This window comes from Corvus moneduloides, chromosome 8 (genome assembly GCF_009650955.1).
Source record: "Corvus moneduloides isolate bCorMon1 chromosome 8, bCorMon1.pri, whole genome shotgun sequence".
Classification (NCBI taxonomy): domain Eukaryota; kingdom Metazoa; phylum Chordata; class Aves; order Passeriformes; family Corvidae; genus Corvus; species Corvus moneduloides.
The window spans coordinates 25,117,498-25,144,529 of NC_045483.1; the positions used below are offsets into that span (position 1 = coordinate 25,117,498).

Consider the following 27,032-nt stretch of genomic DNA (forward strand, 5'->3'; position numbering starts at 1 on the left):
ATGATTAGGGAAACAGAGACCCTGAAGATGGATATGCTGTAACCTCCACATGTGATGAAGAGGAGGCAAAGCAACCACAGCTAAGCTGTTCCCATGTCTGATAAGCATGGAGCCAGGCAGAGGAGAGTTTGTAGACACATTTTTAATTCAGGATCAGATACTTTCATTTCTTTCTCTCTAGGGTGAACGATGCTTGTGACTAGTCACCAGGCAGACACTAAAACTAAGGATTATTTATTTAGGAGAAAAACCTCCAAAGGACTGTAAAAGCCACAGTACTTAGGCCTGATTTTCTAATAGGTAGCATCTTGATACCTTCTAAGTTTGCCTTGAAAGAGAGCATCTGACTAAAGTAATGTTTTTGTTGCACTCAAATGGAGTAAAATGCCGATTTGGGTGGCATGGCACTTCAAGAGGAAAAACACTTTGATAATAGCAGTATGTCGAAATACGCACCTTTAGATTTGTACTTCTAAAATTATTACCCTTCGCTTTTTACTCTACAGGTCAGAGCAGTTCTAGTGAAATAAAATATTTTGCATGGCTTGGAAATTCCTTACAAAATTAATTTCCAAAATATTTTCCACTGGAGTAAGAAAAGAAAAAAATAGGTATAATTCTTGAGAGAATGTCACTTTTACTTAGGTCAGCTTACAGGTTTTTCTGGGTCCCTTTTTATCCTCCTCAGAGCACCCGTTGTGCTGACTTGCTTCTCTAAAGTTACTTTTCCCAGAGAATCATTTAAATTCCTTTAAAAACTTCTTAGCATATTTTTAACTTCTTCATTTTCAAAACAGTTTTGTCACTATGGTTTGGGGTCAGAACAGGTTGTGTTGTCATGTAACTGCCTCTTCTTTGATTGCTGATTGATCATCTGGATCCAATAGCATTCCTCCCGTTTCGTTTTCCTGATGGACTGCTATTAAGTAAGCCCAGGAGCCTGTTTCTTCTCCATGGCATCCAACACCATGCAGAGATTGCCCAGCTGGCATCAAACAAGCAAGCTCAAAGCCCTGGGCAACACAGTGTGCTGGGGCTATGTAGCTTCCCTGCTCCCCAGGGCTGCCTTAGGATCTCCATGTCGAGCTGTGCTGATTGAGCAGCTTTCCTGGAGATGCCTCAGGAGCCCGGCACTGTGCTGTGCACATGTGCTCCATGCAGTGCCAGAAAGGGTCCAGGTGTCTGCTGTGTTTACACGGTGCCTTTGACTCACTGCTGGGTCACCTTTGCTGTGTCATTGTATGGGAAATCATCTAAGATGCTGTGTAGCAGCTCCTAGTTTAGCCAGGTTCCTGCAGAGCAGAACTGAGACATGCACACACACACACAGAGTTGCAGAGCAAATCCTCTCCAGCACCAGGTTCCACGATGACATTTCAGCAGCAGCAGACTGATCAATGAAGTACTTCTTTTGCAGCATTGATTGATATTTTTAGATAATTGCACTCTGAAAATATTATTTTATGGATATTCTTTGTTGTTTGTGGTGATGCAGTTGTATTTTAGGTGAACACATTACTCAGCAACCATTCCAATATGCTCTTTTTTCTGATGTTCTGTGTTTCTGTTTTCCACCCTCTTCCTTCTCAAGCTGTTCTGTATAGTTAGTGGTTAGCAGAGCTTAATAGCAGTACCACTTGCCAGCATTTACAAAAACCCCATTTTTGCTTCAGAGGTCGATGACACCAGTGGAAAGCTAACCTACTATCTTCCTCTTCACATACTTTTCTTTCCTGGCTTTTTGTGATCATATTTTTATTCGGCATTAAACATAACACAGTGGGAAATTTTTCATTTCTCCTCCCATAGTACTTAATTTGTATAACAATCTGGAAGTACTGCAGCACTCTACAGCATTCTGTTCTAATACGTTCACTTACTAAACAACTTCCATTAAGAAATTGTTCATCTGATCTCCTTCCATATTCTGTAAAATTCCTCTTGAGCAGAAGTGGATTTTAAAAATAAAACCTGCCATGCTCCAAAGTTTATTTGAATTAATCATGGACAGAATTATAACCTGATGGCAGAGCATAATTGGCTTCAAAAAGGGTATGAGGAGAAATATTAATAAAGTATATGAAAATGCTATAAATATTCATAAGCTTTCAAGAATGTGCAGAGTGATTAAAAATTAATTCAGTGAATTAGGCATTAGGGAGAAGAATGGCAGCATACCACTTGGGACTGTGTGAGAGTCACTTTGACTTTTCTGACCATTTTGGAAGTTTTATTGCCGTATTTTTTGGGGTTAACATTGTTCTTTAAAATGTGAGAAGCACAGGTGGAATGGAGTCAGACAGGAGGTGAGGTATTTGGCTAACATTTTGAGATGGAATTTTCATAGGGAATTAGACACGGCTGTTTGTTTTGGCAGTAGGTGTCTAACACATCCTAAAATTTTCTTAAAAATGGGGTTTACAGAGAAATTGCCCAAAGCTAGCATTTTTCATAAATTGTATGCAATTTTGCTTCCAGATGCATCCCATTGAGCAGCCCCAGTGTTGGCTGGCTTCCTTCCTTTCGAACATCCAGATTTTGTCAGTTGTCAGTTGAGCAGATTCAGAGCGATTTGTAGCTTCTTTGTGTCTCGAAAAGCCTTTCACGAAGAAAAGAAAAACATTTTTGCCTCTTTTCTCCTGGCTTGCTCTCCAGAAATGGACTAATTTTTCTAAATATTTCTAACCCATTGCGCAAGATCTTTTTGTTAGAGCTCAGCAGTAAAGTAGGTTTAAAAATTCACTATTTCTTCTGTTCAGTTCAGAAAATGGTTTCTTCTGTTCTATGTCTAACTTCATTTTTAGGCATTTGGTATTTCCAGAGGAAATTCTTTCCTCTTCTTTCATGAACTCTTAAGAAGAAAATTAAGTCCTGAATCACTGAAATGGCCCAACAGACCAGCTGATATCAAAGGTGTTACTTTATGATTAAAATAAACACATTGTGTTGCCTCACGGTCGAGACAGTGAACAAGTCTTGTGGTAATTGTGTAAATCTAATTTAGAGAGTTATTTCTGAATACAAGGGCTAATTAGGGAGGTTAGACTGCTGCAGGAGCACCGTGCAGAAGAGGAACAAGCCTTTGGGCTGGGCCACCAGAGGAAGGACTTTCTCTTTCTGCTGTCTAGAGAAGATGGACCTTCCCAGGATATAGTTAACTTTTGTCAATGGATAAAAAAGGGCTGTCTGTTTTCTCTACTGTTGGGTTGCTAACCTTTTCAATGAGCAGTATTTGGGAACAAGGATGGCCCTGCTTGCATCTGTACAGCCCCTCTGGTTTTGAGGTGTCTTGAATTTTGTTGGGTTCTGAAAATACTAGGAGGAGATCTGTTGTGTAAATGCCACACTAAGCTCCTGAAACCTACTGCTCTACATAAAAGCTCTTTTTTTTTTTTTTTTTCAGATGGTCATTTGGAGTTCTGCTATGGGAGATTGTTACTTTGGGAGGCAATCCCTACCCAGGTATTGCTCCTGAAAGACTCTTTAACCTCCTAAAAACAGGCTATAGAATGGAGAGACCAGAAAACTGCAGTGAAGAAATGTAAGTAACTCTTGATCTGATTAGATTCATAAAACATTAATAAAGACACTTGAAAAAAAGGTTTAAATAAATACCTCATAAATACTATTCTGTGTATCTTAGAGATATAGTCAAAATATGTAGTGCTTTAAAGAATGTCATTAAATTAGTGAACAGTAAAGAGGGGAAAAAGTTGCCCACAGAATGCCTACAGCTATATCCAAACCATTTGTAGGGTATTGAATAACGTGCTTGCCAAACAATTACAAGAGTTTGCACATTCAAAACTTATGAGGGTGGGCGAAGGAGGAAAATTCCATAAAACACAGTGGTAGCTGAAATATTCAAGAAAATGTCTTAGTACTTTCTGCAAATGAGACAGATATTCGATCCACAGTCATTGTCTGTTGTCACGGCATTCCAGAGGAAAAATGATACCTTGGCCCAGAAATCTACACCCTAAAAGATGAAAATTTTCTGTGACTTGATAAGCCCATGGCTTTGGAGACAGTTCATAATGTGTTGTCTGATTTATTAAAACACAGTCAATGTAAAATATCTTCTGTCTGTGATCTTCCATGGCATTTGGAGATGAGGCATGATTTTATGTTCAGCCTGCAGATTTGATCGTGGTTGTGGTTTTTTGAAAGTTCCCAGGCTTTAATCACTGTGGCCACTCTTTTGACTGATTTTCAGTTGGAAGGATGCTTTGGCCACATCTGGGCTGAGAAAAAAGCTTTAAATAAATAATAGTATAAATAATAAACCTTTTTCTTTAACATACAGAACAAAACATTAAGTATTTCCAAATTTAGGGCAGTGTAGAAGTTTACAAGAATGATTGGCAAATATTGTCTAAGAAATGTATAATACTAATTTTTTCTTTGTTTCATCTCAGTGGGGAATACTCATTCCTCAAACATGTTATGTCATTTATAATTATGGCAAGCTGACCACATCTGAGTTTCTGGGATTTTTTTAATTGAAGCTAAAACATGGTTTTCTGACTTTTTTCAGATGTTTTTCTGTTTTACTCAGGAGTTTTTTTGACAGCCTGTGAAAGCCCACTTTAAGGACCATTTTTCTTAAATTGCATTCTCTCCTATACCCAGTCAAGTAAGAGAGAGATCATGGATGAAGGCATAAAATGCAGTGCTTTTCAATAGCTTCCTGTAAGTTCTCATAGCCCACTATTTCCACTATTAGAGCACTTGTGTGGGCAGATCACTCAGTCCTGAGAACACCTGAGCTAGAAAAACAGCATGAATGGCACAGGCTGGAGAGTTACACTTCCAGAACTTGCCAATGTCTGTCTGATAGTCACTCAACTTATAAAACTTTAATTCTGTTCCCTTTCCTTTCCACGCTCTATGCTATAGAAAGCAGTTAAAGACAGAATAAATATAGGTTTAATCAAACTAACAGTAATAGAAGTACTCAAAAGAACATTAGTTTCTGCAAATAGTCTTAGGCTAGGCTTCACTTCGAAGAAAAGTTCACGGAAACTTAAGAGTTTGAACAAATGAAGAACAAAATTCTACTTTCTGGTGTAACAACAGAGTTTTTCAGGTTGATATACAAATTTCTTCAGTGTCATATACAAACAAAGTAATTAGAAGTCTGGCATGCTGCCCTACACTTGAGGTGGTCTCTTAAGAAAGTGAAAATAAAGAAAGAAACCTAAGACTACAGTCCTTCAAGGACAGCCAAGTGCATCATCATTTAAACTCATGAAGACTCTTTAAAATAAAAGCCCATTGTTGTGAGTGTCAGTTGTTAATTCCAGGGAACATTTCACAGAACTCATAGCAGAGATTGATGTACTTGTGGATGGCCTTTGTGCCACAGTTAACTTCAGTGCTAGAAATCATTAGAGCAGAAGCATGACTCTTTTCTAACAGTTTTGGGTTTTTTTCACCCTGTGACGGGTCCTAGGTACAACCTCATGTTGCGCTGCTGGAAGCAAGAACCTGATAAAAGACCAACATTTACTGAGATCAGCAAGGAACTGGAGAAAATGATGGTGAAGAGTAGGGTAAGTGTGGAAAGCTTTGATTTTGAAAGTTTTTGTGGTCATCTGTGTTCAAATGTAGAGAAATCATTACTTTTTAATTTTATTTTAAAGCAAAGTAACTTATTTTTCATCAAATCTTGAAGTATTTACGTATCTAGTTCCTTCCACATGCATCCAGCTTTTTGAAATCAGTACTGCCTGTTATAATGGCTTTGGTGACATCAGCCCAAAATGTGGGTGGATTATCCTTAACCCGTCTATTTTCTTTAAATAATAGTAGTAATTTAAAAATTACTGTGAAAAGTTACTCCTGAGTTCCACTCCTGAATAAATAACCTTAGAGAGCCAGAACTAGAAGAATGTCGTACTTCATGCAATCAGGGGTCTGAAAGCTGTATGATTCCACCACTCCAAGTTACTGTAAAACTATTATAATCCTGTATAGAGTTGCTTTGAATGAATGGATGCTGAGGTCTAAAGATATAAGCCCAAGCTGCATTATTTATAAAATGTAGACATACCTACTTGCACATAAAATCTTAATTTTTTTTTTAATATACTAATTACGGGAAGGGGGAAGTTACCAATGAAAAACAGAGGAAATAACAGCAACTGATATTATTGGATTTGAGAATGTGGTGGCATTTACATTGGGCTAATCAACAAATGGGAACAATTGTGTTCAGAGTGTTAATGTAAAAATAAATTCTCAATTAAAAATGGGAAAGTGAACGGTCTGTCTAGGGCTGTACATTAAATCACTCTGACGTGTCAGCCACTGACTTACAGCAGCTGAGAATCTGTATGCAACAGGTATGCATGTCCAGGGACAGACTTGTAACAGAGGGGCTGGCAGGCCTTTCTGAAATTATCATCATAATTAAAACAAAACCAATCCAAAATAGAGCTTGACAAGTTAGTAATTTTTCTTCTCTCCTTTCTGAATGAAAAATTCCAAAGGTTTTTCCATTTATAAAATTGGGTAATTTTATCTTTTAAAAATAAAAAGCTAAAATGCTTCAGTGAATTTCCAAAGTAAAACCATTTTGAAAGCAAAAACTGCATTTTAAATTAGTTGAAAATGCTTCACATTCATTTTTTTTCCATCAAAGCAATTCAGCAACATAAAATAAACCAATGAATTCTTATCGGTGACCTAAATACTTAGTTTTAGAACAGCAACAGAAGCTTTCTTTGGCAATATTTACATAGTTATTTTATGCATCATTATGTAATAGCTTTTGTAAAATGATTATGAGGTGTGAATACCTTGTCCTTTAAGCATGCATATGTATTTCCATAGATATATTTCAGGCATACACATGGATCAGGCATACCAGAAGCTGAAGGTCAAACAAATCAGTCAGGACAGCTCTTCAGTTTCTTGGGTGTTTAGCTAATGTGCAGAATTAAGTAGGGGAAGTATTCATATGTCTCTAGCAGGGACAGTGTTCAGGCAAATCAGATGCTTCCAGAGCTGCTGTGGCTGCTGGAAAGCAGAGCCTCCTCAGGGGCCAGAGGTTCCAGAGAAAGATAAATGCAGTGGGTCTGCAGTTCCTTGTTGTAAAGAAAGCAGGTGCACGTTTATCCTTTATACTCAAACAGCAACACTGCCACGTGCATTAACACAGCTTTTTGTGCATTCATTTCCCAGGACTACTTAGACCTTGCAGCTTCCACACCTTCCGATTCCTTACTGTACGATGATGGGCTCTCAGAAGAGGAGACACCTCTCGTGGACTGTAATAATGCTCCCCTCCCTCGAACCCTCCCTTCCACATGGATTGAAAACAAACTCTATGGTAGAATTTCACATGCATTTACTAGATTCTAGCAACACACAAAAAAAGTTGATTTTTCTTCTGCACTGTTCTCAGACTCTGTAACTCCATTACAGTGTTTCTTGTCTGAATGAAGCCAATCAAAATTTGCTTGGAAGCTTCTTTTGGGGTTTTTTTTGTTTGTTTGTTTGTTTGTTTTTTCTTTTGGTAAATGTCAAAGTTTGCATCAGGATCATCCTTTAGTCATTTTGCAGCTGTGTCTAAAATAAACATTTTTAAAAGGATGTGAAAATAAGTAAAATGACTAGATATCATACAGTAAAAGCAAAAAAAAAAGATCAGGGAAGTATTCTCAGGGGAAATATAAAATGCTAATGAGTATCTAATTCAACTATACTGTTGGGGGAGGCTACAACATTTAAAATATGTTAGATTCTGCACCTCTAATTTAAGCAATAGACTTTTTTTTTTTTAAATACTGTTTTTTGTCATAACTCAACGATAGGACTCATCTGCAACATTTTTCATTTATTAAGAAGGATGTCTAAATTTCAGCTGCTATTAGTACATTTTGGATCTATAAGCTGAAATGTATTTAATGTATCATAGGATGAAAACAGATTATTATATACAGAAGGTAGAAATACTGTATATAAATATTATATACAGACTAAACTGACATGTAAAATCCTTTGAAAACTTAATTAACAGTGGACATTTTGAAAATACACTCAGCTGTTTTCACGTCCTTTGATTTGTTATGAACATGTTAGTACTAAACTTCGACTGAATGATGTAGCAAGTGTTTTTAAAAGAACATATGCTTTCATATTGTGATGGTGAGATGGACAGTAAAAATGGTTCTTGCCAAAACTCCTATATTTTGTCTTCTGATTAAATATTCTACATGGTTTTAGATACTAACATCACAGATACTTTTTTCATTCTTCAAGCAGTATGACTTTTGAAAAGTTGGATCTTTTCTTTTTAAAGTTGCCATTAATACATGGCTTTGGGTCTATTTTTGATCTATACCTTAGCTATTATTTTCTTTATTAGGTTTTCTCAGCTCATGTTGATTTTGGGGCACGTAGTGGTCAGATTGTTAAAAGAATGAAGTAAAAGTAAAAAGTTGCCACAAGGTTGATGGCAGATGCTGAATGCTTAATAAGCAACAGAATCAGATTTCTTGTTTTTGAAACTCTCAACCCTGCTATGGTTCTGTGCTTGCACAGCTGAATCAACATAGTGCTAAGCACTCTGCATCCATTTTGGTGATCACTTATGCCTAAACACAGAAAGAGTTACTGGAATCAATGCAAATAATTACAGGCCTGAAATGCAACTTTAAATGCTGAACCAAGACAGGAGTGCTCAGCACTTTGTTGGACTTTACTCAGTTGTGCTCCTGGGATTTTCTGAAATTAAGGAGGGGATCCCTGGTGAGGGTGTGAAAGTGTCCCCAGAACCTTACTGAAGCCAAAGGAAAAGCGCCCATTTAAGTAAATGGAAATACTCTATCATTGAAATGGACTTTGGATCCTGTCCCAAATATGTTTATTAATTCTTGGAGCATTTCCTGTACAGCAAGAACTTCCTCTTGCAAAGCAATATATTGCTACATGATTGTTAAAATATAAAATTATGGAAAGTTGGAGGCTTATGAGAAGAACAATTCTTCGCTTTTTATTATGCACATGTGCATGCACGCACACAATTTTTTATCGAGTAAGCACTTTAATTTTTCCAGGGTTTTTGTCTGCATCAGAATTTGTGCTTCAGGGATTTCAAAACATCATTTATATGAATTGATTTGGGACGAAATCCAGTGGACTGGCTTAAAGTATTGAAGGGAGTTTTGCCAAGGGCCTTACTGTCTGCACATGAAGTTATGGTTCTTCAGTGCAGAAAAAATTATCTGTTTTCATTTTTAGGCATGTCATACCCGAACTGGCCTGAGGAGAGCCCCGTTCCACTCACAAGATTCGATGGCACTAACTCTGTGTTTTCAAGATATGCAAATGATAGTGTATATGCTAACTGGATGGTTTCACACTCAGCGGCAAAATTTATGGACAAGTTTGATAGCTAAAATTTTCTTTGTGAAAGGTAATGGACTCCTGAGGAGAACAAGGAGGCAAAGAGTGAGAAGTATATGGCTCGTTCTTTGTACAATCAACAACTAACTTTTAAATTGGCAAATCCCTTTATTGGTAGTTTTTAAAGTGTGTTATTTATGCTGAAGACTATAATTGGTACTCTCCCCTTTCAGAAAACATATCAAGCTGGATAAGAGTTGTAGTTCTGGTACTTCTTGCCATTTTGCATATGGTTCCATTTGGCAACTTCTTAGTGCAAATGGCCTTGCACTTCATCCTTGGTGTTTTTTAGACTAACCATCCTGTGTTACAGCTTTCTGGGATGGTAAAATGTACTTGAACTGCTACTTTTATAGTGGCTGTTAGCATACAACCACTTGATCTAAGCAGGAAGCACAAATATATAGAAGGGAGGAGGGAAACAGGTTCCCAGATTACTGAGCTTGCTATCAAATCACAAGTGTTAGGATGATGTTGGCACTAACAAAGCCAATATCTTGGTTTGGAAGCAAACATTTAGTAACTCAATAGAGCACTTGAGATTCAACATTTGAAGTCTTGTAAAATGTATTGTCTTGTCTTAATGAGAAGAGAATTTGTTTTATTAGTCTTCTCTTACCTTTAGCACAATGGAGATAAATTTGATACAAGATAAGCTGTATAGACTGATGGCAATCAAGAATGTTCATCTGACACATTTACTTTCCATCACCCACATATTAGTAATGTTAAAACATACAATCTTGTACAATCAGGGTTTCTTTTATGAGTTAAAAATAGGTTATACAGGCTTTTTAGACTGATTTCATAGAATAGAATAGTAACATTGCAGAATGCTTTGTGTTGGAAGGGAACTCGGACGTCATCTAGTTCCAACTTCCTGCCCCCTGCCTGCTCCTCTACCATGGGGACACCTTGCACTAAACCAGGTTGCTCAAATTCCCATCCAACCTGGACTTGAAGACTTCCAGGGATGTTGCATCCACAACTTCTCTGGGCAGCCTGTTCCAGTACCTCACCATCCTCACAGTAAAAAATTTCTTCTTAATATCTAACCTAAACCTGCCTTATTTCAGTTTAAAGCCATTCCCCTTATCCTAACACTACATGTCCTTGTAAAAAGCTTCCTGTCCAGCTTTCCTGTAGGCTCCCTTTAGGTACTGAAAGGCTGCTCTGAGGTCTCCCCAGAGCCTTCTCTTCTCCAGGCTGAACAGCCCAAACTCTCTCAGCCTGTCTTCATAGGAGAGATGCTCTGCCCTCTGGTGGTCTTTGTGACGCTCATCTGGACTCAGTCCAACAGGTCCATGAACTCCTTATGCTGGGGACCCCAGAGCTGATGCAGCACATTGGGTGGGGTCTCACAAAAATAGAGTAGATGGGAGAAACATCCCATCTCCCTCCTTGACCTGCTGCCCACGCTGGTTTTGAGGTAGCCTGGGATACAGTTGGCTTGTTGGGCTGTAAAAACATACTGCCTGATCATGTTGAGCATCTCATCAATCAACATCCCCAAGTCCTTTTCCCCAGGGCTGCTCTCAGTCCATTCTCCACCCAGCCTGTGTTTGTGCTTGAGATTGCCCTGACCCAGGTGCAGGACCTTATCTTAGCCTTGTTGGACTTCACGAGGTTTGCAGGGGCCCACCTCTCAAGCCTGTCAAAGTCCCTGTGGATGGCATCCCCTCTCTCTGGTGTGTCAGCTGCACCACACGGCTCGGTGCCATTGAAAAACTTGCTGAGGGTGCCCTCAATCCTGCTGTTGATGTCGCCAACAAAGACGTCAAACAGTGCCAGTCCCAATACTGACCTCTGAGGAACAGCACTCGCCCCTGGTCTCCACTTGGACACTGAACTGTTGACAGCAACTCTGAGTGTGACCATCCAGCCAATTCCTCATCCACCACATGGCCCATCCATCAAATCCATGCCTCTCCAGTTTCAAGACAAGGATGTCACGTAAGACAGTGTCGATTGCTCTGTACAAGTCCAGGTAGATGGCATCAATCACTCTTCTCTTATCCACCAGTGCTGTAACCCTGTCATAGAAGGATATTTGTAGGGTTTGCCCTTAGTGATGCCATGTTGGCTGTCACCAGTCACCTTCTTTTCCACATTTTGTCATCAGGTTCCATGGACTTGTTCACCCTCAGGTTCCTTAGGTGGTTCCACACCTGATCTTCCCCTGTGGTGGGTGGTTCTTTATTCTCACAATCTCTGCCTTTGCCACCTCAGCAAAGGGGCTTGTGCAAACTCGGGCCTCAGTGGCTGAAGAACTTGCTGGTGAAGACCAAGGCAAAAATGTCATTGAGTACCTCAGCCTTCTCTATGTCCCAGGTAACCAAGTCTCCCATTCCTCTCTGGAGAGGGCTCACATTTTCACCAATGTACCTGTAGAAGCTTGCTTTGTTGCCCTTGATGTCGCTGTCCAGATGGAATTCTTATCAGGGCTTTAGCTTTCCTAACCTAATCCCTGGCTGCTTGGACAATATCTCTGTATTCCTCTCAGGCTATCTGTCCTTGCTTTCACCCTTTCTCTGTGGCGGAAGCATAGGCTTCCTTTTTCTGTTTGAGTTTGTCCAGGAGCTCCTTGTTCATCCATGCAGGTCTCCTGATGTTTTTACCAGACTTTCCTCTTTGTTGCGTCACTCCTGACCTTGCAAGAGGTGATGCTTGAATATTAACCAGCTTTCTTGGGTCACTCTTCCCTCCAGGGCTTTATCCCATGGTACTCTATCCCGAAGATCCCTGAAGAGGCTAAGGTGTGCCCTCCTGATGTCCAGGTTAGTGAGCTTCCTGTGTGCCTCCTCACTGGCCTGAGGATCCTGAATCCACCATTTCCTGGTCACTGCAGCCAAGGCTGCCCTTGAGATTCACATTCCCCACCAGCCTCTCCTTGTTGGAAAGAAAATGGTCCAGCATAGCCACTCTCCTCATTTACTCCTCTGTCACTTGGAGAAGCAAGTTACCCACGCATTCCAAGAACCTCCTGCCCTGCAGTGTTGTCCCCTCAATGGGTATTGAGGAAGTTGAAGTCCCCCATGAGGACCAGGGCTTGTGAATGTGAGGCAGCTCCTATCTGTCTGTAGAGGGTCTCATCTGCTTGGTCTTCCTGGTTGGGTGGCCTTAGACCCCCACTATAATGTCACCTGTCCTTGCCCTCCCTTTAATCGTGACCCATAAGCTTCTCATCCATCCCCAAGCACAGCTCCAAACACTCCAGGTGGTCGTGGACATGGAGGGCAACACCCCTTTCTCATGTTCCCTGCCTGTCCTTCCTAAAGAGCCTGTATCCTCCCACTCCAACGCTCCAGTCACAGGAGCATCCTGCAACATACCTGATGCTGGTAAGATCACAGCCTTGCACTGCTCTTGTTTATCCCCCGTGCTACGTGCATTTGCATAAAGGCATGTAAGTTGGGCCCCTGATGGAGCAGACTTACTGGCAGGAATGGCTGGAATTCCTTTGTGCAGCACTTCAGATTCTCTCTTGCTGATTTGCAATTCCTCTCCAGGCTCTTGAAATCTCTTGCTGGTGCTGGCATCAAACTAGTAGGAGTGGAATGGATTGAGGATTCCCTCTCCCAGCAACTTCAATTTAATGCCTTCTTCACCAGCTGGGCAAGCCTGTGACCAGAGATGCTCTGCCCGTTCTCAGGCAGATGGGCCTCCATCAGACTCTGTCAGCCCATGTTTTCAGTGTGAGTCCCCAGGAGTAGCCAGACCCTTGGTTGTGGCACTAGACCCCTAACCATTTGCTGATTTGCCAGATTCACCTGGCCCTTTCAAAGCCCTTCCCTTTGACAGGGAGGACTGATGAAAAAGCTGCCGGCACCTGAGTCCCTCACCACCACTCCCAGGGATCTGTAATCTCCTTGGTCCTCCTCAGACCACTCCTGGCTGTATCCCTGGTGCACACATGAAACAGCAGCAGCAGACAATGGTCAGGGGACAGTATGAAGCTTGGTATGATGCTTTGGGTGACATCCCTGGTACAGCTCTCTGGTAATCAGGCTGACAAGTGGCTCTCTGTGCCTCTCAGAGGAGAGTCCCCTGCTACTCTCACCTGTCACCTTTGCTTAGTTGTGCTGGTTGTTACACAGGGAGCAGATGGGGCTGCCTTACTCAGCTCCGGCCTCTCTCCTGATGTGATGGGCCCTCCCTCTCCAGCTTGCAGAGTGCAGAAGTGGTTCTGCAGGGGCACCTCAGGCTTCAGGGAAGTCTCTTCCTCCAGCAGGTCCTTGTCATTTCAAGTGTCCACTGTTCTGCCTTACTGACCCCCCTCCTCCCTTCTGTGTGTGCATGGTGGGGGAGTTTTTGCCTCTTTGGGTGTGGCATACTGCAGGCTGCCCTTGGAACCAGCCATCCAACTCCTTCCCAGCCTTCCTGAAGTTATGTAGCCTTCTCACCACCTCCTGCAGCTCTGCCACAGGAGGTCCTCTGCCTCAGCACACCTTTTGCAGATATTCAAGTACAGAGATTTTGTTTGCAGTCTTGTTAAGTGGGTTGGAGACCTCCTCTCAGCTCCAAATTGGAGAGACTGCCATGCACAGGACACTGCCATAACGTAATTCCAAATAAACCTATTACCGTGAAAGTCACAAATAAATAACACTTGCACAGCAAAATTGGTCTAAAACTCTGCTGTTGAAACTACACAAGGAAAATGTCATTGGAATTTGTTAAGGCATAAAAATGTTGTCCTTACAACAGTGACTTGGTATTTGGGAGAACAATCAGACTGTGAGTCATGTTCTATGTGGAAGAGTAAATGATCAGCACTACTTTTGTCTTTATTTGTAATCTACCATGGTTAAGGGTAACCTTTTGTTTGCTACAAATGTTGGGATGTAAATCCCGAGTGACTCGTTGTTAGCGTTGTGATGGTTATTCTAAATAATCCAATTCTACCAAAGCTTGCTCCTGTCACTTACAGTCCAATTTAGATGTTTCAGATCTGTTTTCAGATGTTGTTTTGTGTATCAACTTTGTGTTTCCATTAAAGTCTGTGATTTCAGAAATATGGTCTTGAGTCAGACTGCCAAAACCTGAACACAGATTTTCATTTTGCAAAAAGTGGGATATGAAGTGATGTGTTGGAATTTAAAGACCTTCCTTGTTGGATTGCATACTTGATCCTGTCCTGGTTTTAGACAAGCAGTAAGCACAGCAGCTTTTCCTTTGCACAGACACTTGCCATGTTGAGTAATGCTTATGCACAGCAAACACACATCTCTGTATGCAGGAGGGGCTCTGCTGTGATACCATGGTGATCTTCACTGGCATGACACGACCGTCAGAGTGCATACTTGTAAAACAAAGGCCACTGAAAATTAAACCCTTTATATGGGCTGTTTTTTCCATTGAGAGATCTACAAAAAAGGAGAGAAAAATGACACTTGTGATAACTTTTTGCATTGTCCAGTCGTTTTCCTGTAATTTATGTCTGTAAATAGGAATTGCCCACTTGCCATGAGCAACCAAGGCATCAAGATTTTTGGTTTTGTTGGGATCTTTTCTTCCTTAAATGAAGAATGTAGTTTTATCCAGTATCTTCATCAACGGTATGCAGCTGAGAGACATGAAATACCCAGTTTCTAACTCGACAAGCCCTGTGACAGCATTGCTGTACAGTAGGTGAGTGGGCCAGTAAGCAATACTGAAATAACCAGTGGATGCAGGGAGTAGTGTGCACTTCAGACTTTCAGCATAAGTCCGTGTTGTTTCAACCATTAATTTGTGTGAAAAATTTCACTAATAGCTATTGCCACCTATCCTACTGGACATAGATCCAGCATGTAAAATACATACGTGGCTCATAATTACAGTTTCCGTACACAATTACCTGCATTAAGTGCAGTTAAATGAAAAAATTTTAAGTGTTTCCTAATGCAATTAATTTTGACTCCCTTCCTGCTCATTAATGTTGGCAAGAAATAGATTATTGCTTTTAAGTATTCATTCACAATATGAAAGCTTCTTATGTCTTCTGTGTATGCTATTTTTGTAAATATTTCCCTTGAAGTGTTTCCTGTTTGTTCTGTGTTGCCACTCTTCAAAATGGTGACAATTTTGTTTCAGTTCCTCTTTGGGGAGTAAATGTACTTCCCACATGGGAAAAAAGTGATACAGCAGATGATTATTTCCATCGGTGCCAGAAATACTTATGCATTTGGCTGCCCTGAGGAAAGTGAATTTGAAGGGAACAAATGACTCACCTAAATATACAGGTTGGAGGGAATAACTGTCTAAAAATTTCTGCCACCCTTTTCTAAATATCTGCAGAAATAACATGCTTTACCTGATCTGTGCTTTGAGTTGTGGCAGATGGGGGACAGCATGAATCTTACATGTCAGTACAGTCCTTAGAGCAGCACAAGGAAATTACTGCAATATTGGTTTCCACAAACTTCCAGAGGTGGGATACTCAGAAAATCTGCTTCAAGCTTGCAAATTTTAATTTGCAGACATTAGCCTGTTTTATATAGTAGAAATTCTTAAAAATATTGTCCCATGGATATGAGGTACATAATATTTAAATCATGGGGGGCTTATCATGCAAAATATGCATGAATCTCTATGCTACACTCAACCAGATCTCAACAATTCTCAAAAACATACAGTAAAAGCAAGCTTATATGTATAACACAAGCTTCAAAATACATCTAAAAAGAGTATTTCTAGTCTAACTTTTGAAAGTTCAAAAAAATTGCTTATAATTTTGAAATACTTTGTATCAAAACTCAGCTTACCTAAAAGCATGTAGTTACAGTGGTAAATTTATAAAAAATACTGGAGATAATACTCAAGAGCACCAGCCCTTAAGTGGCACCCAGCAATGTTCCCCATGACCAGAGTGCAGATGGTCCATAGGGCGATGAATGGTTTGACTGTTTCAGCCCGAGCAAACTTCCTGAAAAAGAACCAAATAATTTCCTAAAGATGTGCACAAGTATTTAGAATCCTAATAAGAAAACCTAAGCTGTTCAGGTCCTCTGTATCTAACTACATAAAATTTAAGTAGTCCCTCTGAAGTTAGTGGGATCACTCATAAATACATTACTCATAAACATTTGCTGGTTTAAAACCCAATATCCCAAGAGTCAACTAGCAAAAGTACAAAGACTGTTATCAAAATGTGGACAAAGTAGCAATAGCCTTGGTGTGCCCATCCCCGCCTGGTACAACATTGGAACTTGCCTGTTGGGAAGCAGTCTTTAGAATTAGGTACTAGACACTAGAGGACAGGTAAGCACAAATAAATTTCTAATTTATACCTAGAAGAGACAGTGAATGAAATATTTTTTTGTATTTATCAAGTTCTTCAGTAAAGCTGAGTTGTTCATGTAAGCTGTGTTTTGTATTTGTTTCTCATTTCTAAACTTTGGGACAGCAACCTGTCTTCCAGGAGATAAATACTCCTAATGCATTCTGAGAAAAGTAATAGTTCCTCTCTTCTTATGGCCTGTTTTTTAGTTTTACCTGGTGTTTTAAAGGGTTACATGTATCTTAAAAAATTTCTTGCTAAAACCTTTCTTTGAGCTGTTATCAAAGTTCATTTTGCTGATAATGTTCTGAAGTTAAGTAAAAACATTTCGCCTGCCTGAGGATAGACAAGTACACCTTCCCTTAAGCTCATCAGAAATAATTAGCTCTTTATTTGGGTTAAAAAGGTACAATTCATAAAAATGCAACTTTATCTCATCTGAAAGCTGTTTCATATGGATTACAGAGTAATCTAAATAGTGAGAACAATTCAAGAGCATTGCAGTTGTACTTACCATAGATTTGAAATCCTGTAGAACTCGGCCTCGATCTTGATATCAATCGATCATTGCAGTTCCTAGTCTGATTTTTCTGCACTCAGCAGATCACATAAATAATTGTTAAAGCCCTTATATAATTTTTCAGCTGTTCAGGGCTTTCCTTCTTGACATGATCATGATCAAAAGAGTTTGATGAGAACACTGATTTTCATTTGCAACGTGCCATTTTCATAGCTTCCTGCCAATGCAATTTCCTGTCTGAATTTACTGTGCTTAAGGATGGAAGTATTTTTAATTTTTTAATAAAACTAAATCAAATGAATATGTATTTTAAGCATTTGGTTTGCAAAGAATCTTGCTTGCCTATATTTAGGTATATTTTAAAGTTATTTTGGGGAAAAAAACCCCAACAGCTCCACTTACTCTTCCAGAGACTGTAATGTGGTGTAAGCTATAGCCCAGTGCAAATCAATAAACCAATAGGATACACTCATCCTACTTGTTTGCCAAACTGTTGCCAATAACAAGAATAGTATCCCTTTAATCAAGAATATTTCACAAAAAAGAAGAGATTCAGAATAAATTCTCATCTGTTGGGAAAGCACATGTCAAAAAAGAGTGGAATCCCAAGTAAGGGGTGGCTGATGGGAGAGATGAGGAGGCTGAGAGGGAGGGCTGATCTCATGCCTTGAGAAATCTGGTAAAGGGTTCATCTTCAGATGATTAAAAAGCTTGGAAAAGCATTGTAAAGAGTGAAATGTGGGAAAAGATCCAGGAGATCAGTACCAGATCCATAGTATATATTTGTAAACGTGTACAGAGCTTCAAGAACCAGCCAGCGAGAAACAAGCAGAGTTAACTGTTCTCCAAGATAGTTTCTGTGTGGTCAAGAGTGTCAGTGATTGATTTGACAGCAGAAGACAAGAATTATTATTTCTGGTACAGGGTATAAATAATTGAGGGAGATTTTAGCATCGAGTCAGGAAATCATTTAAATGCTTACTTCACTGTTTTTCCTGTGCAGAGGCTTTCTGAACAGTGGCCTGGTCCAGACAGCAAACAGAAAAGCATAAACTTTATGCTGACTATATGGATTTTTATTTTAAAACATTGCTGTTGGAGGTCTCACACAGTGTTGTTCTTCCAGGATCATTTGTTAAAATGAATTGTGACAATTTTTTAAATACTGAGGAAAAACAGATTATGTGAGTTTTTGTAAAAAATACTACCAAGAATATTTTAAGTTATACTGCAAAATATTCTTCCCCATTTTTGCATGCACAAAGATAATGTAAGCAATCAAATTAGGCTACAACAAGTTACCATCAGAGACAACAGAGAAATGATGTTTATGAAATCAATTCTGTTTGCTTACTGAGTTTCCATTAAGGTTTACTCAATGTTAGAAAACATGAAATGCATGCTTTGAAATGCATTATTTTGGGGGAAATAATAGAACTAGAGATTGCTTCTAATTGTTACCATTTCAAATGATAATTATATTTACTAGGCAATACATAGCAGAACACAATTCAAGGGTAGTAAACCTTGAAATGCAGTGATATGAATAGTACATACTGCCTTTATTGCTATAAAAGGCATCAAATCTACTGTAAAGACCTTGTCATAAAAGATTTAAGCATAGCTCAGGGGGAGCAGAAAACATACACAAAATTATCAGCAGCATTTAAGCATTCACAAGTTAAGCTATTTTTTCTTTCACCTCCTACATGTGGCCAAATTTTACTATTTGCATTTGTCTGCGCTTGTAATGAACATCTTCATGTTGTGAGTGTACATTAGGAACTTAATCACAGCTTGCACACAGCTTCTAAGATGCTTGAGTTGCAGAAAAAGTCAGTTTAAAAAACTTTCTATCTCTCTGCTTATCCTGTCATAGATATGATTTGTTTTTTAAAATAGTACAAATCCTTGCTTGTCTAGCACAGTGCCAGAACTGGTAACTGACATTCTTTAAATTTAAATTAAAAAGGGAATGAAATTGGAATGGAAATGTCATTTATAACTATTCAATTCCATCTAGCAAATACATCTGAACCTGATATTTCATCATTTAAATGGGGTACAGGCTGCCAGATCAGGTCTTTCTCATTCTAGTTCTAAAAATAGGGATGGGAAAGGAGAAGCAGGAACACATTTTCCTTGCTCTTGAGAAGGAGTGGGTACAAATTCAAGTGATTTTCAAAGTATCTTGCTGTTCAGCTCTCCTGTGATTGCATTTCTAATGTAAAATCTTGCTTTGAATTAATTTGATTCGGAGTTTCATTTTACCAACAGATGTGAGTTATTGTAAGATGCTCATTAGCAAAACTTTCTCCTAACAAAGATAAAACAATTGTTACAAGTCAGCAATTAAAGGGAAGCTTGTGAGACTGCTAGGAATGCAGTGACATTTGATCCTGACCTTGCAAATCAGTTCATCTTTACCCATTGGTCTTACAATGATAATAGTGAAGTCTCAATAGCATACTTTAACACTTTTCCAAAATCAGCCACTGCTTTTATGCACCACAGGAACACATGACAATTTCCATGAAAATCTAAACAAAGTATTTTCAACTGCTTAACTGAGGTATGGTATTTTTCTCTGCTTGTCTGTTGATATTCTATGGTACCCAGGAGGGTTCTGTCTTGACAAGGGAATAGTCTAGGTCCCACCTTCCTTTTGCCATGTCTTACACTGTTTCAATCCTGTGAGAGTTTTTCAGTCATTGGTAAAGTACTGCTAATAAAATCAAAGTAGTTAGGTGATTTTATTATTATTTCCATGCCATTTTATGGGAGGAATTTAAATATATGAAAAATTTTGCACTTAAAAACATTTTAATGATGTATATGCAACAATGAATGGTACCAGAAACTAGAAACAAATAACTGGTTTTATGAACTGGCTGGAGTTTTCATTCAGAGGGAGGGAGATCTTTTTTGGGCAGTGACAGACAAGCCTTAGCTAACACTAGCAAAACACCCCAAGCCCTAAACTGGAGTAGATAAATATTGCAAAAAATGGCCCAGCACAGTACAGACAATGAGCAAGAGAAGTTCCTTAGTCCCTGGTCCTGTCTATTGAACGAAGAAATGAACGCTGGCATTGTACTAACTGTTTGCTAAGCTCTCAGCATGGATGAGCATCCCTGTACTGTGCCTTTCTACAGCTTTGTTTTGATTTTGTGTGGAAGGTGGTGGTGGTTTTATTGGCGGACTGGCTCAGTGGGTACACCTGATTATGCAGTAATGCATATTAATTATTGATATACTGAATATTTTGTATAAAACACGAAGAACCTCAGATTAAGGAAGCCCAAGTACTTCCCTCTATAGAGACTGCATTTACTGTAGATATTTTTTTGAATAACTTGAGCTTTGGTGCATGAGACTTTCAAGCACAGAAATAAACCCAACCAGATAACCAACCAAAAGACCTTGATAATTTATATTGTTATCTCATCAGACAAGCAGTGTTCATGAAAGATTGTCAGGCTTAAGTCTCATATACAGAACCTTCTTTTTTCTTTTCCTGCATCCTAGGTACTCAAGTCTACAGTTTAAAAAGTAATTTAATAAAATTGATTTTAAATATATTACTTGATGGTTTTCATAGGTTACTGTTCTTCAGCACTGGAGGACAAAAAAAGGAATGTGTATTTCTTAGTGTGTTTTGCATAACACTGAGTCTTCCAGTCAAAACCCTCCTATTTGTTTTCCGTTCTAGGCACAGAATATGGTTGCTTGGACTTTGTTTCAGAGCTGCTTTGCCATCAATGTATTTGTGACAAAATTTTCCTCTCATTTTAGAGAAATGCCTACAGCACTTCTTGGTGCCATTAGACAGAAGCTATATAGTAAAGATGCTTTGGAATAGTCAGAAATGAACCAATACAGAATTCCAGCACTGCCTACATGGATTACTTTCCATATGTGTTGTTACTGCTTACTCTGATGTGATAACCCTGCTGCAGCTGCGAGTGAGCAGTGGAACCCTGGGCATACAACCCATTGTTCCTGCCAGGAAAAATAAGGCCATGTGGCCAGGAAAAACGCTCAGCCACCACTGCAGAATATTACCTGCTGCTCTCAGCTGAAGCAGCAGCAGAGCCCAGGCACTTTACACAGCTCCTTGCTTGTCCCCTCCTGTGTTCCTGTTCCCCCGTGACACCGGCCAGAGTGACACCGTACTCGTGGTACAGGAATGTTTCCACAATCCATTTACTACTGTCACAGAGCTTGGCAAACATTTGTTGCTAACAGCAACTATATGTTGGTTTCAAAAAGAAAAAGTTATTTGAAGAGATTGTATCCAAAAAAATCTGATACACGTTTCCAAACACTTTTCCAGATGCTAAACTATCACTATTCAAAGAAAAAGGCAAGTGGACTACAGCAAGCACTTCTGTTATCAGAAGAAAGCTTTTTCAGATAGTAGATAAAACTAAATCTTATTTACATTCACTTACAGCTGTGATTGTATAGATTATGTTTTTTATGATAAGGAATGTCGTCTACTTTCATGAATTAGTACCATAATTATTGAGTCTGCTTTAATGTATGAAAGGACTCTATGTAAACTGAAAGTCGGTTGATACTGTTTTCTAGTGAGAATTTTTGAAAGGAAGTAATTTAGCAACTGTGATCCCAAAACAACAGGAAAAGAGCAATCCATAGCAGTTAATTTCCCAAACATTACATAAATTATATGCTTCTGAGTCCAAAATTTAGTACATTATAATACCAAAGAATTACTATTTATTTGATCCCAAAAGACTACATGAAAAAATGTAGTCTTTCAGCACTCAAAAACTTAGAGGCCAAAAGCCTAGGCATTGACAAAAAGAAAATGCTGCTCAGTGCAAAATAAAGGGCACAGTAACAATAAGTACAGGAAGATTTTTGTGTGGTATGTCAGTACAATCTAATTTTACAGATGCACTGTCTCTCCTAAACCTATGGTAAGTCAAGAGATTATTCCAGTCTCTGAAAGCAGTGAGGTAAAACATCCTGACATTCCAAGCATCTTTACACCCACAGTAGATGCCCCACGAGGACAATAAGACAGTGTCCTGTGTCCTTTCAGAGGTGCAGAACAAGCCCTGGACTGGCTGTCAGTGACCCAGCTGCTGCTGACGCTGCAGCACTGCCAGCAGAGCCTGAGGTCAAGCTTGGCATTGCCCAAGCCAGACGTGAGTTAACTCTGCTGTAGCACACGGCCTCTCCTAAGAGCCTGTTTCACTGCCCAGAGCAACAGGATGCATTTGGACAGGACCAGTGACAAAGGGCCAGAGAGTGTCACTTAGAAGCTCAAATTGAGGATTTTAAAGGATATAAATCACAATTATTAAAATACTGTAGGAGGGTTGATTTCAGGCTATTAAAAATTCTTCATGATTTTGGTTGTATTGTTCAGTATCTGTTATAAATAATTTGCAACATCTAAGGAAAAAGAAAGCGGCTTCACATGGGATCATGTTGGAATTGTGCCATCAGTAAAGCTGAGCTGTGGTATTTGACAAAAAGCCTTGTGTCAAGGCAAATTAATGACTGTTGTTTGACAATTAAAGCTCAGAATTTTAAAACAAAATAACAGACAATTTTTCTTATTCTCAAATAAGAAAATTTTGGCTCAAGAGGTTAATAGAACAAAAATATCCTTTGTTGAAGGATTGCTTTTCTTCTTTGCTCCTTTGGCCTCATTTACATTACTCCTTCACTTTGGTATCATGTTCTCAGATCAGCTCTTCTCTCTCTTTTTCTTTTGTTTCTTCCCCTCCAGCCCACACATATGCTTAAAAGAAAAAAAGGCATGAAAAAGGAAAAGAAAACCAAAACCACTAGAGGCTGGAGCTAATGCTGTTCTGGAAAACTCTTCTTTTTTGAATAAGCTATTGCCAGCCAGCCACTTCCTTTCCCCTAACTGTACCAATTTAAGAACAGTGTTTAGCGAAGTTTAGCAAAACATTTTTAAAGTTGGTCTCCTAAATAACCATCCTATCATAATATTTTAGGGAAATTCAAAGCTGTGTCACATATATGTACACACATACATCTATTGCTCTCAGATGCTAGGAGGTCTGCAACTACCTGTCTAAGAAACATCCCCAGGCTGAAATGAATTGTATCTTAAAACACAGCCATTTCCTAAATGTTTTATTGCCTGCTTTATTCACAAACAACGTGGGAATTCCTCTGTAGGCCTGTAAGATTAACACCAAATAGGAACTATAACATCTGTCAGCATAAATAGAGGTCTGAGTTATGAAGGAATGTCTAATCTTAGAACAGCTCATTCTGATAGAAGAGTCAGGAAACTATACACAACATCACGGCAAACCCATCATTTCTCCTGACATGGTAGATCTTTTATACAGAGATGACTGTGAATACCCATGTTGTTCCTACTAGAGGTTAAGAAATCTATTTTTTCCTTCTCTCAATCTGGAAAAAACCCAAACCTTCTGCTAGTGAAGAAATTGTGGTAAACAGAGGAAACTGGCACTTAGAGAAGAAGAAAAAGTATTCTGTGTATAATCTCCTGGAAGGCCCTGTGGGCTTTCCCCACACAGCAGCAACAAGCTTGTGTGCAGAAAGGTGGTACCTGGGAAGCCTGAAGGACAATATTCAGAGTCTGGTTGCTCTCTGTAGGCCAACCAGTGGGTGCTGCAGGGTAGTCAGTTTGTTTCGGATCTACATTCTAGCATTAGTTAACCAAATCAGTAATTTCAGTTATTTCCATTCCATTATCTTGTTGTAGTCCCAAATAATATTATGTCTACAGAACACGGCACTCTCCAGTGTGTCATGGGTGTCTACTAAACTCCCACACGTTATCCACAACAAAGACAAGCATTGGTGCTGAGGGAGAGTCAACAGCCATCTCTAACATGCAGTACTGAAACTTTGCATGAGGTCAGGTTTAAAATAGTATATTTGCATACTATTCTAAAGGAGTAATGAAGCCACATTTACCTAGTTTGAGGAGTGCATATATGAATATTCAAAACCTTCTGATAACTCTCTTCTATGAATATACTTTTCAAGCATATTTTTGATGAATACCTAAAATGATGATCTAACACTGTGACAAGTTTCAGTGGATAGGAAAGTGCCTGGAGTGACGGCTAGTCACATCAGCCAAATGTCCTTTCCCTGTTCATTTAAGGTATTCCCTGGAAAGGTCTTTGCTGTCTGAGGGCTTGAAATTTACACTGAACAGAACAGGTCCTTGGACATCCAGACCTCTCCCACCCTGTGTGGTGTAGCTATTTATGAACAAATGGGTTTCTGCCTGCCTGAAGACAAAGGGCTGCTCTGTGCTAAAGGGGGTGCAGACCTCGACAGAGCAATAATGTGACAGAGGGTGCAGCCTCTGCTGCTCAGACCACGGGGGGCTCCATTCTGGACCGCCCTCAGTGCCTGCCTTTCAGGCAGGTGAGCAGTCACAGGCAATCCAACAAACTGATGTCAAGTTAGGGGGTGCAGGTCTTTACAGGATAAGCCTTTACTGTCTTTCTCTGACTCTGTTTTTGAAAAGCGGGACAAAAACCACTTGATACATAGTTGTGGAAGAACATTGCTACCTTACCTGTTTCCTGAGCTTTACCCTTTTAAAATGTTACAGGCCACCATTCATGCACGTGGGTGGAAAGCTGCACGAGTTCCTAAGCCTGGCTTCCTTTCAGGTCAAGCCCTGCAGAAAACTAATAATTAAAAAAAAAAAAACCCAGGGTCAAGAAATTTCTTTAGGAAATACAGAACTGTACATAAATATTTGGATAAGTAGAAAATAATTATCGGTAAATTCTGCTTGTTTTTTCCACCATAAAGGCTACCTCACAATGTCACGGTTTTGCTAACATTTGAGAAATCAGCATCACTGTGCTGCTGCAGGACCTTTGCGAGCCATGGAGCTGCAGGGCTGGCAGAGCAGCGTGCGCTGTCTGCGCTCGGGCAGTGCCGCAGGGCAGGGTCACTGGCCGGGGGGCAGCGGGGCGAGCGGGCGGCGCACGGGCCGCGGGCCGGCAGCGCTCCGGGCGCGCTCGGTGCGGCCGTGGCGCTGAGGGGACCGCCCGGCGGGCGCTGCCGGCACCACTGCGGAGGGTGCATGGGTACGCTCCCGACTCTGGTCCTTAGACACGGACTTCTCGCCTCTCCCGGGGCTCATCGAGCGCGGCGCGCCCCCGCCTCAGAGGAGCGGGGAGCGAAGGCGCCGCAGGGCGGAGTGCGGGAAGGAGGTCCCGCGGCCCCACCCTGCTGCCGCTCGGCGGCGGCGGCCCCGCTTCTCCCGCGGGACTGCGCGGGGGACCCGGTCCCGCCCCGGGGGCGGTCGGGGGCGGCCGGCCCGTCCCCTTTAAGCGGCGCGGCGGAGGGTCCCGCCCGCTCATTTCCGAGCACGCAGGAAGTGCGGCCGCGGCTCCGCGCCGGCCCGCGCGGTGAGTACGGCGGTACCGCGCCCCTCCGCCCTCCCGCCGCCCCGCTCCTCCTCGGCCCCGCGCCCCTCACCTGCCCGCCGCTCTCGGCAGGCCCGCGGCCCCTCCCCGCTGCCGGCAGAAGGTGCCTCGCAGCGCCTCGGAGCCCGCCCGGCCGCGGGCAGCGGCACCGTGGCGGGCCCGGCCCCGTGTCCCGGCCCGGAGCTCCCCGGGCGGCTGTGGGTGCGCGCGGCCGGGGCCGCTGAGGGGGCTGCCCCGACCGCCCAGGCGCGGCGGCCTGGCGCACCGGGCCACTCGGTTGTGCCGTAGCGCTGTCTCAACAATAAAACGAATTGGTCCTTCACGGCTGCGTTTCCATTGTGTTGGCTGGCCGTAGGCGTGCTGGGAGCGCGTTTCTGCAGCCGCAGGCATGGGGATGCAGCAGGCGGCCCCCCCGCGACAGCGCAGCGCTGGAGCGGGCACGGTGTCAGCGCCCGGCCGGGCTGTGCCGGGCTGCGCGGGGGCCTTTGGGCTTCCTGGAGCCGCGAGAAACCCCCCATTCTTTCCACCAACCTCCCAAAGTAGGGGAAATGCTGATGAGAGGGTATTTAATTATTCTCTCCGAAATACTGAGCATTGTTTAAACTGTGGGTTACATCTCTTCGTTTTTGTCTGACACGTTCTTGTTCGGTAAATTGTGTGCTCTCGTAAACTGTGAGAGTTGGAACGTTTTGGTGTTGAACCTAAAAATAAATTGTGTAATTGTCACCAGGCAATTAATTCAGAAATGCTAAAGCAGAAACGGGGGGGTTGCAATTTGCAAGAGCATTTTTAGACCTCAGTATGTAGAAATTTATACTTGATAGTACATGTTTTCAGTGAAGTGTAATCAGTGTTTACTTTATTATGTGGTATTGTAGTTTGTTTGTGTTTTTTTTTCACTTCAAGTCCCTCCGTCAGGTCGAAATTGAGACACTGATCTCTTCTGCTAAACTTGCAGATGATGGATAAGGACTAACTTTATTCTCTTCTCGCGGGTAACTCAGAAGAACTGCAGAAAAGAGAGATTGTTTCAACACTGACTCAATATCTCTTAAGGTCATACAGTAAAAATACCTTTTTTCCCTACCGTTTTTTTTTTCCCCTTGGAGACTGTAATGCTAGGCCTCGTAAGACAGTTTCTTCTTTTCCAGCATGCATTAGCCGCAAGTTCCTATCTTGCTTTAGTGTGTTTGAAGGAAACTTCTGTCTTCCCTTTATTTATTAGCTAGATAGTGGGTCCCCAAGGAGCACCAGAGACAGCGGCTTGGAAATATTCCCAGTATCTGTCAGTGGAGGTAGATGCGTTTTGTGGAGGGGTGTTAGCTATGAGCCTCAGTTACACCCTGAGGCTTTTGTGGGAGACTCTGCCAGTAAGTCCTTGTCAGAAATATCAGGC

At 41.0% G+C, this 27,032-nt stretch overlaps 2 protein-coding genes across 4 annotated transcripts in view; both read left to right on the top strand.

Annotated features, from left to right (window-relative positions):
• The window catches only part of RET (ret proto-oncogene), a 130,385-nt gene extending 120,220 nt beyond the window's left edge, over positions 1-10,165 (top strand). For all 3 annotated transcript variants that reach the window (XM_032116787.1, XM_032116788.1, XM_032116786.1), the window contains 4 exons: positions 3,404-3,541; positions 5,456-5,555; positions 7,189-7,336; positions 9,250-10,165. In XM_032116787.1, coding sequence (XP_031972678.1) covers positions 3,404-3,541; positions 5,456-5,555; positions 7,189-7,336; positions 9,250-9,407 — 544 coding nt within the window. In that variant the 3' untranslated portion in view covers positions 9,408-10,165. The remainder of the gene's footprint in view (positions 1-3,403; positions 3,542-5,455; positions 5,556-7,188; positions 7,337-9,249) is intronic.
• A 15,349-nt stretch (positions 10,166-25,514) lies between these two features.
• The window catches only part of CSGALNACT2 (chondroitin sulfate N-acetylgalactosaminyltransferase 2), a 32,994-nt gene continuing 31,476 nt past the window's right edge, over positions 25,515-27,032 (top strand). The window contains exon 1 of the mRNA XM_032116933.1: positions 25,515-25,618. The gene's annotated coding sequence lies outside the window, so the exon portion shown is untranslated. The remainder of the gene's footprint in view (positions 25,619-27,032) is intronic.